Source organism: Loxodonta africana, chromosome 6, assembly GCF_030014295.1.
Source record: "Loxodonta africana isolate mLoxAfr1 chromosome 6, mLoxAfr1.hap2, whole genome shotgun sequence".
Classification (NCBI taxonomy): Eukaryota; Metazoa; Chordata; class Mammalia; order Proboscidea; family Elephantidae; genus Loxodonta; species Loxodonta africana.
The window spans coordinates 15,041,940-15,056,717 of record NC_087347.1 but is presented as its reverse complement, the minus strand read 5'-3'; the positions used below and the strand labels follow the sequence as shown (position 1 = coordinate 15,056,717).

Here is a 14,778-nt window from a genome sequence, read left to right as displayed (position 1 = left end):
CTTGCTCTTTCATTCACTCCCCAGACTGCCGGCCTCCAGCAAGCTATGGACTAAGACTTAGGAAAGTAATTATAATTGATCTCAGCAGACTCTTTTTTAAAATTTTCATACATAATGTATTAGAATATGTGTTAGAATAATGTCTAGAATATGTAAATGATAATGAAAGCCAACAATGACTGCGTCTTTTCCTGTGCCAAGCACTGGCATATTTATTCTTCATGGTATCTTACTGAAATGTCCCTGGGTGGTGCAAATGGTTTACACTTGACCTCTAACCTAAAGGTTGACAGTGTGAGCCCACCCAGTGACACCGCTGAAGAAAGGGCTGGCAGTCTGCTTCTGTAAAGATTACAGCCTAGAAAACTCTATGGAGCATGGTTCTACTCTGTAACACATGGGGTCACCATGAGTTGGAATCGAGCCAATGGCAACAGGCTAGGTGTCTCATTGACTGCTCACATTGATTCCATAAATCAGACTCTGTTAACTCCTAAGGTAGTTCCCAGTATTGCTTCCATTTTATGGATAAGAAAACTGAGGCCAAGAGCACTTAAGTAATTTCTCCTGGTTCTCACAGTTAGTAGTGCAGCCAGAGTCCAAACCTGGTCTCCGGAATCAAACACCTGCAACAAGAGAAACTAAATTCACATGGACAGTTTACAGCTAAAGATGCAAAAGCTTGCTCTTTTCCAGGAATTCTGCCATTTCCATTTCTATGGTATTCATGTGTGCATTTTCTTTCTCCGTGTCTCCTTCCTCTGATCCTAATTCTGAAAAAGTCATTCAGATTCTGGGCAGCGTCTAAACATTCCATTGCCTTCCTCCCAGGCTTGACCTTGGATTTTCCTCCATTTTACTGGTAGAAGGAGTACCTGGGTGGCACAAATCGGTTAAGCCCTGTGCTACTAACCAAAAGGTTGGTGGTTCGAATCCACTCAGAGGTACTTTGGACACTCATAGGTACCTCGGAAGAAAGACCTGGTGATCAGCTTCTGAAAGGTCACAGCCATGAAAACACTACAAAGCACATTCCCACTCAGAAACACGCGGGGCTGCTATGAGTCAGACTCAACGGCAACTGGTTTTTAGTTTTTCACTGGTAGCATCAACTTGCCAGTTCAGTCCAGGACTTAGCACAGCTTAATGCTAGCTTCATCCTTTTTATTTGCTGTTTGCATCCTATTTTCCTTCTCTGCCTTCAGCATTTCTTTAGAGATACCAGCAATTAATTTAAAAAACAGCTGCAAATGTAGGGTTCTTAGTATTGGCCTTCTAATGCACCAGTTTTCCCTAAAAGTAATCCAGAATTAGTAGCGTGCCCTGTCGTCAGGAATTGATGTTGTAAAGCATAGCTTTCAGATGCAGCCACAAAAGGCAGTTTGGTCAAAGACAGACAATTATAGATCATTAAGACCTGACCAAAAGGGTTTTTCAGATTTCTGAATTTCCTCCCCTAATTGGCAATACTTCCTGCATGAGGAAATTTACAAGGGGGAACAAAAACCCCCAAGTCCCCCTTCTGAGTCCTGCAGGAATGACACAGAAAGCATCCGCAGAGAGGGGAACTGGCTGGCGAGCACCCAGGAATTCCACCGCAGTCTGGAAAGGCTGACTTTGGCCTTGACAGTCAAATCTAATCTCAGAAGACTCTGTAACCGCCCTTTTCTCAAACAATCAAAAATACCAAAACGTACTGAAACTTCCTAGAATGATGAAAATAACCTTTGGAAAATGAACCTTTCACACCCCCTGGCCTAGTTCAAACAGTCTCCATTTAAGGTTATTCTGCAAGACACTGGGCCTCGAAACTGTTTTCATTCTGGGCCGGAAGCAAGTTTCTCTGTGGTTCAGGCCATCCTTACTCGGCTATTGATTTACTTGCACATGTCAGGTGCACCTTGTTAACAAAGCATTACGCGTGCAGAGGAATGAATAGTGGCCGCCATTCTCGTCTGCGGTTGTGATCTTGTTCATCCTCACTGGAGTTCGGCAGCTGGCTGGCTAACGTGCAGCTCCTGCTGTGGCCCTTCTCGTATTTCAGTGCGCCGCAGAATCCCCACTGCGTTTTGTTAATATGCAGATTCTTAATCAACAGACCTGAGTGTGGGGAGGGCAAGGAGCGAGGGGACCTGAGATTCCGCATTTCTAATACGCTTCCGGGTGGTGCTGATTTGCCCATTCTGAGACCCCATTTGGAGTCTCAAGGGCTTGAACGGATTTTTGTCTGTAATATTTTAATGCCAATGAAAGGAGCGAGCAATCGAACCGTATATTAACAATGAAATAATTACATGGGCCAGATAGTTTGGCCTGTGGGTATGTCTGGGACCTCTAATTTGTGGGTTTCTTTGTGCCAGGTGTCCCTGGGTGGCGCAAGCAGTTTGTGATCGGCTATTAACCTAAAGGGTGGTGGTTCAAACCCACCCAGCAGTGCTGCAGAAGAAAGGCCTGGCAACCTGCTCCTGTAAAGATTACAGCCAAGAAAACTCTATAAATCACAGTTCTGCACTGTAACATGTGGGATTTTCATGAGTCAGAATCAGGTTTGGGGGGGCAGTTTAAGTGCTCAGTAATTGTCATAGTGTTTACCTCTTGCTTTTTCGTTTGGATCCAGGGTTCTCCAGGACTTCAAGGACCCACTGGTCCCAAAGGTGTCAGGGTTAGTAGTCCAAGTGATCCATCCTGATTGTTTGGTGAAAATTCTTCTTCTTTTAAAAAGAATAACTCTGCGCTGTAAAAGTTATGCAAATGCCACAAAGGAGTTCACTGTGTATGGTTCCTTATATGAAGTTCGAGAACAGGTAAAACTAATCTATGATGGTGCAAGTCAGTATGGTGGCGGCCACGTTGTGGCTGGGTATTGATTATCTGGGAAAGGGCACGAGGGAACCTTCTGGGATGTTGGAGATGCTCTCTGCCTAAATCGGGATGGTGGAGATACAGAGATGCAATGTATAAACATTCGTCAAGCCAGTCTCTTCAGGTTGGAGAACATTACTGTTTGCAAAGTGTAGCTTTAAAATCCATCCCTAAAAGCCAAAAACTATCTTAATTCTCTTTTTTTTTTTTAAGTTTTAAAAATGCAAGATTTATAAAGGCTTGTCGACCTTTTGTTTTGTTTTTCAAATAGTTTTGAGCCATTCCCAACTTAGTTGCAACAGGAGGTTATTGGAATGGTAAATAATTTTATGTTTCTATGTTGAACATTTAAGGAGTTTTTTTCTTGTCCCTTCTCTCCTCCTCTCTTCTGTGTCTTTAGGGAATAACTGGTTTACCAGGATTTTCAGGTCCTCCCGGACTTCCGGTAAGTCATGGGGGAAAATACATATCTGGAAAAACAGAACATAAGCTCAGAATTAATAAAACTATTAAAACAGTAGTGTGAGGAAATGAGTACTGATACATTTCCTACGTGGTAAAAATAGCAGAATAGAATCACAAAATATATTAGAATGTGGATTTGTAGGACTATGGGTCAAATCCTATTTCCTGAAATAAAAGCAGAATAGAATGGAATGGGGTAGATGGAGCAGAATAGAATAGAAATATTCTGTTTAGTAGTGTAGAATAAATAAAATAACGACTTATGTGTACACTCCCATTGTCTTTTTTTTTCCTTCCTTTTCCTCCAGCTTAAAGCAGCATTTTAAAAGACTTCATTCTATTTAGAAACAGTCATTTGTTTTAGCTAAAATATCTGTATCTCACTTGTTTAATTCTTTGTTTTTATTGGCCCATTTTGTTGGCTATGATTGTTATTTAAATTACTATTTGAACAAATGTTGAAACTTACTACTTAACTGTTTAAATAACCACCTCAATTTAAATGGAGCCCTGGTAGCTCAGTGGTTATGAGCTCAGCTGCTAACCGAAAGGCCAGCAGTTTGAATCCACCAGCTGCCCCTCAGAAACCCTATGGAGCAGTTCTACTCTGTCCTGTAAGATCACTATGAGTCAAAATTGACTTGACCTACGGCAACGGGTTTGGTTTTTGTTTTTGTTATTGGGGTGGGGGGGTGTTTTTAAATAGCTTTTTTTTTTTTATTTATTTAAATTAGTCTACTTTTTTTTCCCTTTAAATTCCTGTTTCTATCTGGTCATGAAGCCTTGTAATTAGGACTTGCTGTCCTTTTCAGGGCACCCCAGGCAATACCGGACCTTATGGACTTCCTGGTTTACCAGGATGCAATGGTTCTAAGGTAGGTACTTTTTGCATTTTTAGGGGAGAAGTATGATTTTTGAACCAGAAACCTTCCTATTTTCCATTTCCTTATTCCTTGATTTCTAACTGTCTCTTAAGGAAGTTCTTCCATCTTCTCCCACAGAACGATAATTGAGGTATCCATGGGTTCTTTTCATCTGATGTTGTGAGCATATATAAATCAGATATGAAGCCTAGAATATAAAACTAGTCTTGGAAAAAGAGTGACTGAGCTTTTCTGTGTTCGCTCACCTCCTTTTGTTTGCTAACTATGTACTCCTTTTCCCCAGAATGGTAGCCATGAATCAATTAATTATTAAAGTTTCAAGGCAAGAGCAATTAAAAAGTTCTTGGCACAATTAGACTTTTGCCATTTATGACAATTTGAGCAGCAGTGGATTCTGTTTTCAATTAAGGTAATGGTTTTCTGGCCTTCAGCCTCCTGACCCAGGAGCCATAAAGACTTGGCTTTACTTCATCTAGATTTACCACTGCAAGCCTGGAATATGGGAACATGGACAATGTCTGAATAGGCTGTTCTAGAACAACTAAGAAGGATGACAACTTTGTATGTTTTTCAGGGTGAGCAAGGGTTTCCAGGACGTCCGGGGACACCAGGCTATCCAGGGATCCCGGTACGTTTCTGTTTCTAACTCCCCATTAAAGACCCAAAATTTGAACAAAAGTACTCTAATTCAGAATGGTCATGGACACAAATTCATCATGATCTTGGGAGTATCTGAGGCAGCTAATAGACATTCAGTTAATAGTTGTAGAATGAATGAATAAATGCCTCATGGGTTTAGGTATGGACTTTGAGACTTCGTTCTGCTTTTGAAACATCCCAGTGGAGATGAGTTATAGACACTTGGGTTTGCTCGGAGGAGAGGCTTGGGTTGGTGATGGTTCAAGGAGTAAGAGTAAGGGAAAAAGGTGTTTAGAACTTAGAGAACTCCAGCATGCAACATGTAGGTCAAGCAGAATGAGCCTGAAAAGGAGGAGAGGACCTAATGGTAGAAGAAAATCAGGAGGTTTGTATTATGGAAGCCCAAAACAAAAACCAAACCCAGTGTCATCAAGTCGATTCTGACTCAAAGTGACCCTATAGGACAGAGTAGGACTGCCCCATAGAGTTTTCAAGGAGTGCCTGGAGGATTGGAACTGCTGACGCTTTGGTTAGCAGCCATAGCACTTAACCACTGCACCACCAGCGTTTCCTATGGAAGCCCAGGAAGGATATATTTCAAGTAGAAGGGACTCGTCCCTAGCTGCCTAATACTGCTGAGAAGGCCACAGGTGAGGACTAAGATTTTGTCATTGGTTTTAGCAACGTCGAAGTCATTGCTGACCTTAGCAAGGAGTACTTCTGTGATGGGCCGGGTGCAGGAGATGGGGTTGGTATACACTGAGGAATCAGGGACTAATAAACAATGAAAAGATTGCAGGTGGGATGAAAGAAACACTGGGCAGTATTCCCACTGCAGTCTAACTGATTCTGACCTGTAGTGACCCCGTAGGGTTTCCAAGGCTGTAAATCTGTACGGAAGCAGACTGCCACATCTTTCTCCCACAGAGCTGCTGGTGGTTTTGAACCACCAACCTTGCAGTTAGCAGTCGACTGTTTTAACCACTGCACCATCAGGGCTCCTTAAGAAAGTGTTTAAAAAAAAAAATCCCCGTTGCTGTCCAGTCGATTCCAACTCATAGCAACCCTGTAGGACAGAGTAGAACTGCCCCATAGTTTCCAAGGAGCACCTGATAGCTTTGAACTGCTGACCTTAGAGGCCATAGTTCTTAATCACTACGCCACCAGGGTTTCCAAGGCAGTGTTAGGAGAGGGTAAAAGATTAAGGGGAGACTTGTTTATTTATTTACCAGGAAATACCTGTGTGTGCATAAGAGCCAGTGGAAAGTATTCAGTAGGGAGGGAAGGACAAACCAAGGCTGTCAGGTATTTGATTTGCCTCCCCTTGTTAATATGCTACTCCTTTTTTTAGGGTCCTGTTGGTTTGAAAGGAGAAAAGGTAAGTCATTTGTAGAATATTGTTATTGAAAATCTCCAACTGTTGAAGAGGACTCCTATTCAATAACAAAACCAAAAGAAATCAAACCCACTGCCGTCGAGTCAATTCCGACTCATAGCGACTCTGTAACAAGATACAAGTAATTATAAATCAGGTCTCATAATCTAGATTGTATTCATTCAGAGTCCATAATAATTGGGATATGATATTTATACCTATTGAACAGCTTCTTCTGGATCTTTGAAGGGTCTTGAAGAATACGGGTTTCGTATCATCCCTTAAAGAAGTAGGGACTAGGAGAAGAGAGCTGGACTCATGCTTAAGGGCCCAAATTACAGACCTGGCATTGGCACTCATTTTGGTGTCTTAGGAAATGACTTATTATTCCTATATCTTTCTTCCTCCCACAGTAAATTGGCAACAATAATTGAGAAAATATGAAAATGCTTTGAATTCTTCAGAATGGAATTACTTCATAATCCCGAGTCATTTCTCTAAGTGTGTATCCTGGGAAACACTTTTATCCTTCACGAGGGATGACCTTGAATGAGCGCTATAGGGGTTTTGAAAATATAACATTGATTATGTTTGATGAGCTTCTTCATTTCCAAGGGTACCCCAGCTAAAGGAAGTGACGTAGAAATTGATGGAAAAGGTGACCTCGGGCTGCCAGGACCTCCAGGATCCCAGGTACAGCACTCAGAGAGGGTTTCTCTCCTCTGCCTCTCTCTCTGTCTCTCTCTCCTCACTCTCTCTCTGGCCTCTATTCTTTTACATGTCTGCCTCTTTTTATTCTGAAACATTCACCTTACTATAAGAAACTACGGGATGCTGATAAACAAAGATGGTTTAATGCCTTAAGTTGCATATATGTCTTTTAATATCTTCTCTCTGCAAGGAAAAGGGCCTTGTGTCTTAGTTTCCCCAGCTTTCCTGAATCTAAGGAGGAGTCTTCAGTGAACCGTTATGCTCCAATTGGGCTGTATTTTTTGAAAACAAGAATGAGTTTGTGTCATACATTTAATACAGTTTAGAACTGTAATTTTAGATAACAGCTCTATTTTAAAATTTGCATGATAGAAAATAACCAGGTTTTATTTAGATGCATCTGTGTCCTGATGAAAAGTTGGCTTTACTGCTCTACATGTATATATACACATATCTAACGTATCTATATGTTTGTGTATCTTTACTGATGTGTATGTGTGTAGTCTGAAGGTAATCCAGAATGGATAAGAAGACACAGTTATCTCTGGGGCTCTGTGTACTTTAATGTGTGATTCAAAAGGATCCTTGGCAGGCCTAAGCTACAACCACTGACTTTGAAGTTAATTAACCATAAATATTTTAACTTACCTCAGAATCATTTTTCCTGTGAAAGTGTGATCAACTCAGAGGTAGCACTATTGGGAGGGCCAACAAATGAAATTCTGGCTTGAAAAAGAAACCCCAATTTGGGGATGTTTTTTCCTTCTTTCCAGGAGTGTTTTCCAGTGCATGCCTCTAATCTTGTATTCGAATAAACAATAACATAGCAGAAAACATTAATGAAAGCATTTAAATCTACTGCAACAGAAAATGCTTTCAAAGCTTTCTAGACAATTTCCATAAACATTATGAAAATGTAATACCAGGCAGTGCTTGTACTTTTCTTGAGAAAACAAAGTTCCTTACTAAATGCTTTGGGGGAAATAAAACCCATTGCTGTGGAGTAGATTCCAACTCATAATGACTCTATAGGACAGAGTAGAACTGCCCCATAGGGCTTCCAACGAGCAGCTGGTAGATTCGAACTGCTTAGCTTTGCAGCCGAGTGCTTAACCACTGCACCACTAGGGCTATGCCTCTTAGGAGCTCCCAGTCTAATAGAAGACACAAGCATAATCACTAAACCCAAGGATATGCGCAATTAATTTCATCCTCTGGCCGGTGGCTGAAGTAATTAGCAGAACATGGGGATAGGGTTAGTCTGAATAGATTGGGTGGGAAAGGTGGGTTTAAAGAGTAATCACAGGGGGAGGAGGAAGAGCAGGAGCCATGTTGGTAAAGCAAATGCCATATGTGGAAAGAAGAAACTTCTGAGTACAGAATTGGATATTTGCCTAGGTGAGAGTTCAAGTTGAGGCTGTTGGACTTCTATAAGGTGAGCCAGGCCTGCTGCTGGTGACTGTGAAGTTGAACTAGCAGCTGCAAAACTGTAGCGTGATGCCATTAGGAAGAGTATAGGCTTCTGAGAAAAGATTCAGGACGTGATGGCTCTTGCCTTTTTTTTTTTTTTTTTTTTTGCATAGGAAACTTTCAAGAGACCAGGTGCTGAAGGCATTGCTGTACCACTTAAATGTATATTGAGTGCTGGCTATGTGTTAGTCATTGCACTAGTGCTGGTGGTATTTTGATGCTATATCTCTTGACACAGGAAATATTTATTATATGCTAACTGTGTACCAGGGACTATTCTCTGTGGATGCAGCAGTGAACAAATCAGACCCCCCCCAAAAAAAATAGTTTAAGAAAAAATTATTGCACTCATGAAGCTTACATTCTAGTAGAGGAAATAAGCAAACAAAACAACAAAGTAGATTGATAAGTATACGGGTGTATTGTTGTTGTTGTTAGGCCCTCTCGACTCAGTTCCGAGTCATAGCAACCCTATGTGCAATGGAATGAAACACTGCCCAGTCCTGCACCATCCTCACAATCGTTGTTATGTTTGAGCCCATTGTTGCAGCCACTGTGTCAATATGTCTCGTTGAGGGTCTTCCTCTTTTTTGCTGACCCTTTACTTTACCAAGCATGATGTCCTTCTCCAAGTACTGGTCCCACCTGATAACATGTCCAAAGTATGTGAGACAAAGTCTCACCATCCTCACTTCTAAAGAGCATTCTGGTTGTGTTTCTTCCAAGACAGATTTGTTCATTCTTCTGGCAGTCCATGGTGTATATTCAATATTCTTCTCCAACACCATAGTTCAAAGGCATCAATTGTTCTTCAGTCTTCTTTTTTCATTGTCTACCTTTTGCATGCATATGAGGCAATTGAAAAGACCATGGCTTGGGTCAGGTGCACCTTAGTCCTCAAAGTGACATCTTTGCTTTTTTAACGTTTGAAAGAGGTCTTTTGCAGCAGATTTGTTCAATGCAATACATCATTTGGTCTCTTGACTGTTGCTTCCATGGGCATTGATTATGGATCCAAGTACAATGAAATCCTTGACAACTTCAACGTTTTCTCTGTTTATCATGATGTTGCTTATTTGTCTAGTTATGAGGATTTTTGTTTTCTTTATGTTGAAGTGCAATTCATATTGAAGGCTGTGATCTTTGATTTTCATCAGTAAGTGCTTCAGGTCCTCTTCACTTTCAGCAAACAGGGTTGTGTCATCTGCATATCTCAGGTTGTTAATGAGTCTTCCTCCAGTCTTGATGTCGACTTCTTCATATAGTCCTTGGATTATTTACTAAGAAGAAAAATCAAGCAGAGAAGGAGAATAAGAAATGTCTCAGTTGAAAGGAGGATACAGTGTTAGATTGGACAGGCAGGGAAGGCCTTATCGAGAAGGCGACAAGTCAGTAAAGACTAGAAAGGAGTAAGGAAGAGAGTATATAAATAATTTGGGGAAAGAGGATCCTGGGCGGAGAGAAGAGAGGGTCCAAAGGCCCTAAGGTAGGAGCATGCCTGGCCAAGAAAAAGAGAGATGAGAGCAAAATTTTGAAAACTTTTCTAAAGTGAAGTGACTGTTCTGATCAGTTTCCTGGTGACAGTATGGTCAGGATGGCTATGGTAACCTGTTACATGTGACAGCATATTACATTCTCCTTGGCATTTATTGTCATTAACTGCAGCCATTGAGAAGGTAGGCCTTCTGCTTTTCTGATTTTATTAAAATATTTTAATGCAGTTAAATAATGGTGAGAAATAAATTTAAACTGACTCTAAATTCTTCTTTGAACTTAAAGGGTTTGCCAGGCCTCCCAGGCTTTCCTGGACCTATCGGTCCACCTGGCCCTCCAGGTTTCCTGGTAAGTATGAACTGACCATTGCTATGGTCTCAGTAAACTACTATGATAACTTTTAGCTAGAAGTTTTAAAAAGAGTTTTCTGGGCTGGGTGTGTTTCCTGCTGTAAATTTAATTTGTGGATCTTTCTAGGGCTTTCCAGGAACCATGGGACCTCCAGGACCCAAGGTAGATTACTGTTAATATTTCCTATCAGCCAGAACACCCTAACCAATCTAAAGGCTAAACCTGGCCTGATGCCACGTGTGGGCCACTGCCGGGCACCTTTATGGAGCTCCCCAGGATTCCCAACAGGGAAAGGAGCATGGTTGATAGTCCTCCACCTCTGGCCCCTCTTCTCCCCTGCATTTAGGTAACTTGATCCCTGATACAAAGAGCCTTAATTAAACTATAAGGAGCTCCTCATACAGAAAAGGGGAAAAGGTAAAGGATTTCTAATTTGTAGGTTTCCCATTTCTGGGAAACTTTATACTATATACCACACTTTGTACTAAAAATTTTTGTCATGGGCTGCTTCCCAAAACAACCTGCTCTCATGCTAAGAAATAAAAATTTGCTCTTCATATGCTCATTAAATAGGGTCCTGCATTCCATTAGAAAGGCTAATTATTTGTTAGTTCAAGTAAGAAACGAACAAGGCTGAGCCCCACCAGGGAATTATGCTAAGCACACTCTCTCTTCCTTACTATCAGGTAGTCTTCACGTGTAGGGTACTTCCCAAGGTGCTTTCACATTTATTCTTTCGTTGATGCACACACACACACAAATACCCAAAATCCTGTAAGGTGGATAGGCTCAGGCTGAGTGACTTGTTTGAGGTTAAATTGAAAATAAATGGTGGCGCTGAGGTTTAAAGTCTTTTGATTCCTCATCTTGGGCTTTTTTCTAAAATTTATTGGCTAGCAGGGGAAGATCTGCAAACTCAAGACCACAAAAGCAAGAAGATAATGGTTGAAATGATGATGGACCATCATTAGTGAAAAGAAGCTATTCATATGAGACTTATGTCACTAAGTTACTAGTGAAATCAGGTAGCTTTAATTCTATCCTCAGCGTCTCTGTTTTTCTAACGTGGATTCCAGAACTGGGAACTTCAGTTCTAAAGTACAGCTACCCATCCCTCTTATTTTATAGAGAAGGGAACTAGGGCATCAGAAAGTCAAATACCCTGTCAGTAGAATTATGTCTTAGAAAGAGAGTGAGTGATTTATTTCAAGAAAATGGCTCATTAAATTGTGGGCAGGGCTGGCAAGTCCAAAATTCATAGGGCAGGCAAGGAGAAGATTGAAGAGTAGGAGAGTTCTGGCAAAATGTCTATTTATATGGTCTGAAGGCAGAACACACCGTTTTTGCTCTTAAGTTCTTCAGTTGTTTGACGGAGGCCCACACACATTTTGGAAGGTAATCTGCTTTACTTGAGGCCAGCTGATTTAATCACACGTAATTACTTTATAACAGCAACCACACTAGTGTTTTACCAAACAACTGGGTGCAGTAGCCTAGCCAGGTTGACACATAAAATTTAACCATCACAAATCACAACTAGCTAGTGGCTGCACCAGAGAAGGCTCCTCTGAGCCGGTTTCTTTGCCCATCCCATACCTCCTGCCATCATTTGCAGTATTCAGTAGATCCCTGAAGCCCACTATACCTCAGAATCTCCACTTTTGAAAGAAAGATATTGCTATTCTACTCTGAGAAATAGCTAAAATAATTTTTATAATTCTAACATTATAATATAAATATTTAGTTAAAAATATTGGCAGTTTAATGTGCTTAGACCTTTTTTTTTTTAGTAATTTGGTTTTGTGTTTTCTTACAGGGTCACATGGGTGACAATGTGATAGGACGAAAAGGAGACTTGGTAATTTAAATCCTACTCTTCACTGCTGGGCAAGATACCTTAAATTCCATAGCACATCACCCTGTATATTTTAGTCAGTAGTGACATTGAAAACCAGTGTGTTTGCTGTGTCTGAAGCTTTCTATCTTCTCAGATAAATACTAAAGGGGAAAAGGTCATTCAAATATAGGCAACTTGATGATGTTTGGCTTTTCATTCCTGGGTGTATTTTTCTTTAGGGTGTGAAAGGATTAACAGGACCCCCTGGACCACCAGGAACAGTTATTGTGACACTAACTGGCCCGGATAACAGAACGGTAACTCTTCAATTTTCTTATTAGGGCTGTACCTTCCAGTTTCTGGGATGAAGTCCTTGTAATTCCTTACCTTCTTTACAAGCTCTGTCGTCTAAGCTCACCCAGCCTAGCCCTCCTCAATGCAGCCCAAGCCTCTGGGTTTTATTCCTTTCCCATCTTTCAGTCATGAACTGACAAAGATCTGAGGCAAGCGAGACTTCCAAACTTCTTAAGGGTGGAACCCACATATGATCTTGCTCACGTGGTATCCCCACCCCCTCGAATTGTCCCTAATGCAGAGTAGGTATTCTGTGAGTATTTTTGAGTAAATGATAATAAAATGGGTACGTGGCTCTGATCCAGTTGGATGATAATGACCTAAAGATATGGGTGGAAGGGTGTCATAACCGAACAGGACATTTTTACCTGGTGGTGCAATGATTTAAGCACTTGTCTGCTAACCAAAATGTTGGCAGTTCAAACCCACCAGCTGCTCATTGGGAAAAAGATGTGGCATTCTGCTGCCATAAAGTTTTACAGCTTTGGAAACCTCATAGTACTGTTCTGCTCTGCCCTATAGAGTAGCCATGAATTGACTGAACGGCAACGGGTTTGATTTGGTTTTATTGTAACCCCAAGGACACTATAACCCCCACTCCTCTCCAAGGGTATGAAAAAAAAAAAAAAAAAACCCCATTGCTGTCGAGTCGACAGAGCAGAACTACTCCATAGGGTTTCCAAGGAGCGCATGGTGGATTCAAGCTGCCGACCTTTGGGTTAGCAAACAACCTCTTAACCACTGTGCCACCAGGGCTTCCCAAGTATACTATGACCCTGTTACTTTAATGTTAACATTTTCTTTCTGCTCCTGCATTGGGATAGCTAGGAGGACCAGGGTATGGAACTGAATCGAATGCTCGGAAGAAGTTAATCCACTATACAATGCAGCAATCCTAGACCCCAGGTCGATCCTAGATGTCTTGGGGTGGGGGGAGAGTGAGATGGGGAGGTGAGGGGGAGGCTAACAATTTTCTGTAGATTAACTAAGGAACACAAATCATTCTCCTTTTATAAATTTATAATTGTAATAACAGCTTGTTCAAGTATAGAATTCATGGGTTTTAGTTATAATTTCTTTTTAACAGCTTTTTTGAGATATAATTCACATACCATACAGTTCATCCTTTTAAAGTGTACAGTCCAACAGCTTTTAGTATATTCACAGTTGTGCCACCGTCACATTTTCATCACCCTAAATGAAAGCCCTTAGCCATCACCCCTCAATGTAGTCAATTTTTAATTATCAAAACAAAATGAATAAGAGTTCAAAGAAAGCATGGTAAAATTTGATATGACGAAAATAATAGCTCACGTTGAAAATTGAAAAAGAATTCACTTGGGAAAAAGAATTGAACTTTTTGGAGGCAGCCAACAAAAATAAGATTAATGAAAGCTAAAATTTTACACAGTAAATTCTGTTACTGGCTAAAAATTGATGGAAAAAGTCTTATCTGGACAGAATCTAGATCTGTAAGACTTGAGCCATGAGGAAAAAAAGGAGTTTGAAAAAAATGATTCCCTCAAGAGAACACTCACATTGGGAAAAATACAATAAAAAAAAAACCTGAAGTGAATCAAACCCTCATTATAACATTTGCCCAGAAGATAATTGGTCCCAATGAAAATAATTTTAGCATATTAAAAATGGAAATAAAAATACATTAGAAATGATCTGATTGTGCTTATTTATAGAAAACTGGGCCATTCATTAAGTAATTTTAATTTAATTTGGTTAATATTCTTTTTATTATATTTATTTTTATTGCATTTTAGATGAAGGTTTACAAAACAAATTAGTTTCTTGTCAAAAGTTAATACACATATTCTTTTGTGACATCGGTTACCAACCCCGCAACGTGTTAACACTCTCCCCTTCTTGACCTTGGGTCCCCCATTTCCCTTTGTCCAGCTTTCTGTCTCCTCCTGCCTTCCCATCCTTGCCCTGTACTGGTGTCCCATTTAGTCTGGTATATGTGGTTGAGGCAAGTGTATTCGTGTTTGTTTTATGGGCCTGTCTAATCTTTGGCTGAAGGATAAACCTCAGGAAGAGCCTCAGTACTGAGTTAAAAGGGTGTCCGGGGCCCATACCCTCGGGGTTTCTGCAGTCTCTGTCAGGCCAGTAAGTTTGGTCCTTTTTTGTGTAATTTTAAAGTAGTTTGACCCAGAAGATACTTTATTTAAAAAGAAAAAAAGTGTATGCATATAATTTCAGTGGATTCATGAATACAAAGTCGAAATGTGAAAAACAGTAAGTTCTGTTGGGTTGTGTTGAGATGAGGCACATTAAACAACAAAAAAAAAACCCATTGCCATTGAGTCAATTCAGACTCATAG

The 14,778-nt window shown here is 40.6% G+C and overlaps 1 protein-coding gene across 1 annotated transcript in view; it reads left to right on the top strand.

Annotated features, from left to right (window-relative positions):
* The window catches only part of COL4A3 (collagen type IV alpha 3 chain), a 160,230-nt gene that overhangs the window by 79,389 nt on the left and 66,063 nt on the right, over nt 1–14,778 (top strand). The window contains exons 4-13 of the mRNA XM_010597674.3: nt 2,618–2,662; nt 3,263–3,307; nt 4,140–4,202; nt 4,786–4,839; nt 6,202–6,228; nt 6,841–6,918; nt 10,186–10,248; nt 10,378–10,413; nt 12,068–12,109; nt 12,328–12,405. Coding sequence (XP_010595976.2) covers nt 2,618–2,662; nt 3,263–3,307; nt 4,140–4,202; nt 4,786–4,839; nt 6,202–6,228; nt 6,841–6,918; nt 10,186–10,248; nt 10,378–10,413; nt 12,068–12,109; nt 12,328–12,405 — 531 coding nt within the window. The remainder of the gene's footprint in view (nt 1–2,617; nt 2,663–3,262; nt 3,308–4,139; nt 4,203–4,785; nt 4,840–6,201; nt 6,229–6,840; nt 6,919–10,185; nt 10,249–10,377; nt 10,414–12,067; nt 12,110–12,327; nt 12,406–14,778) is intronic.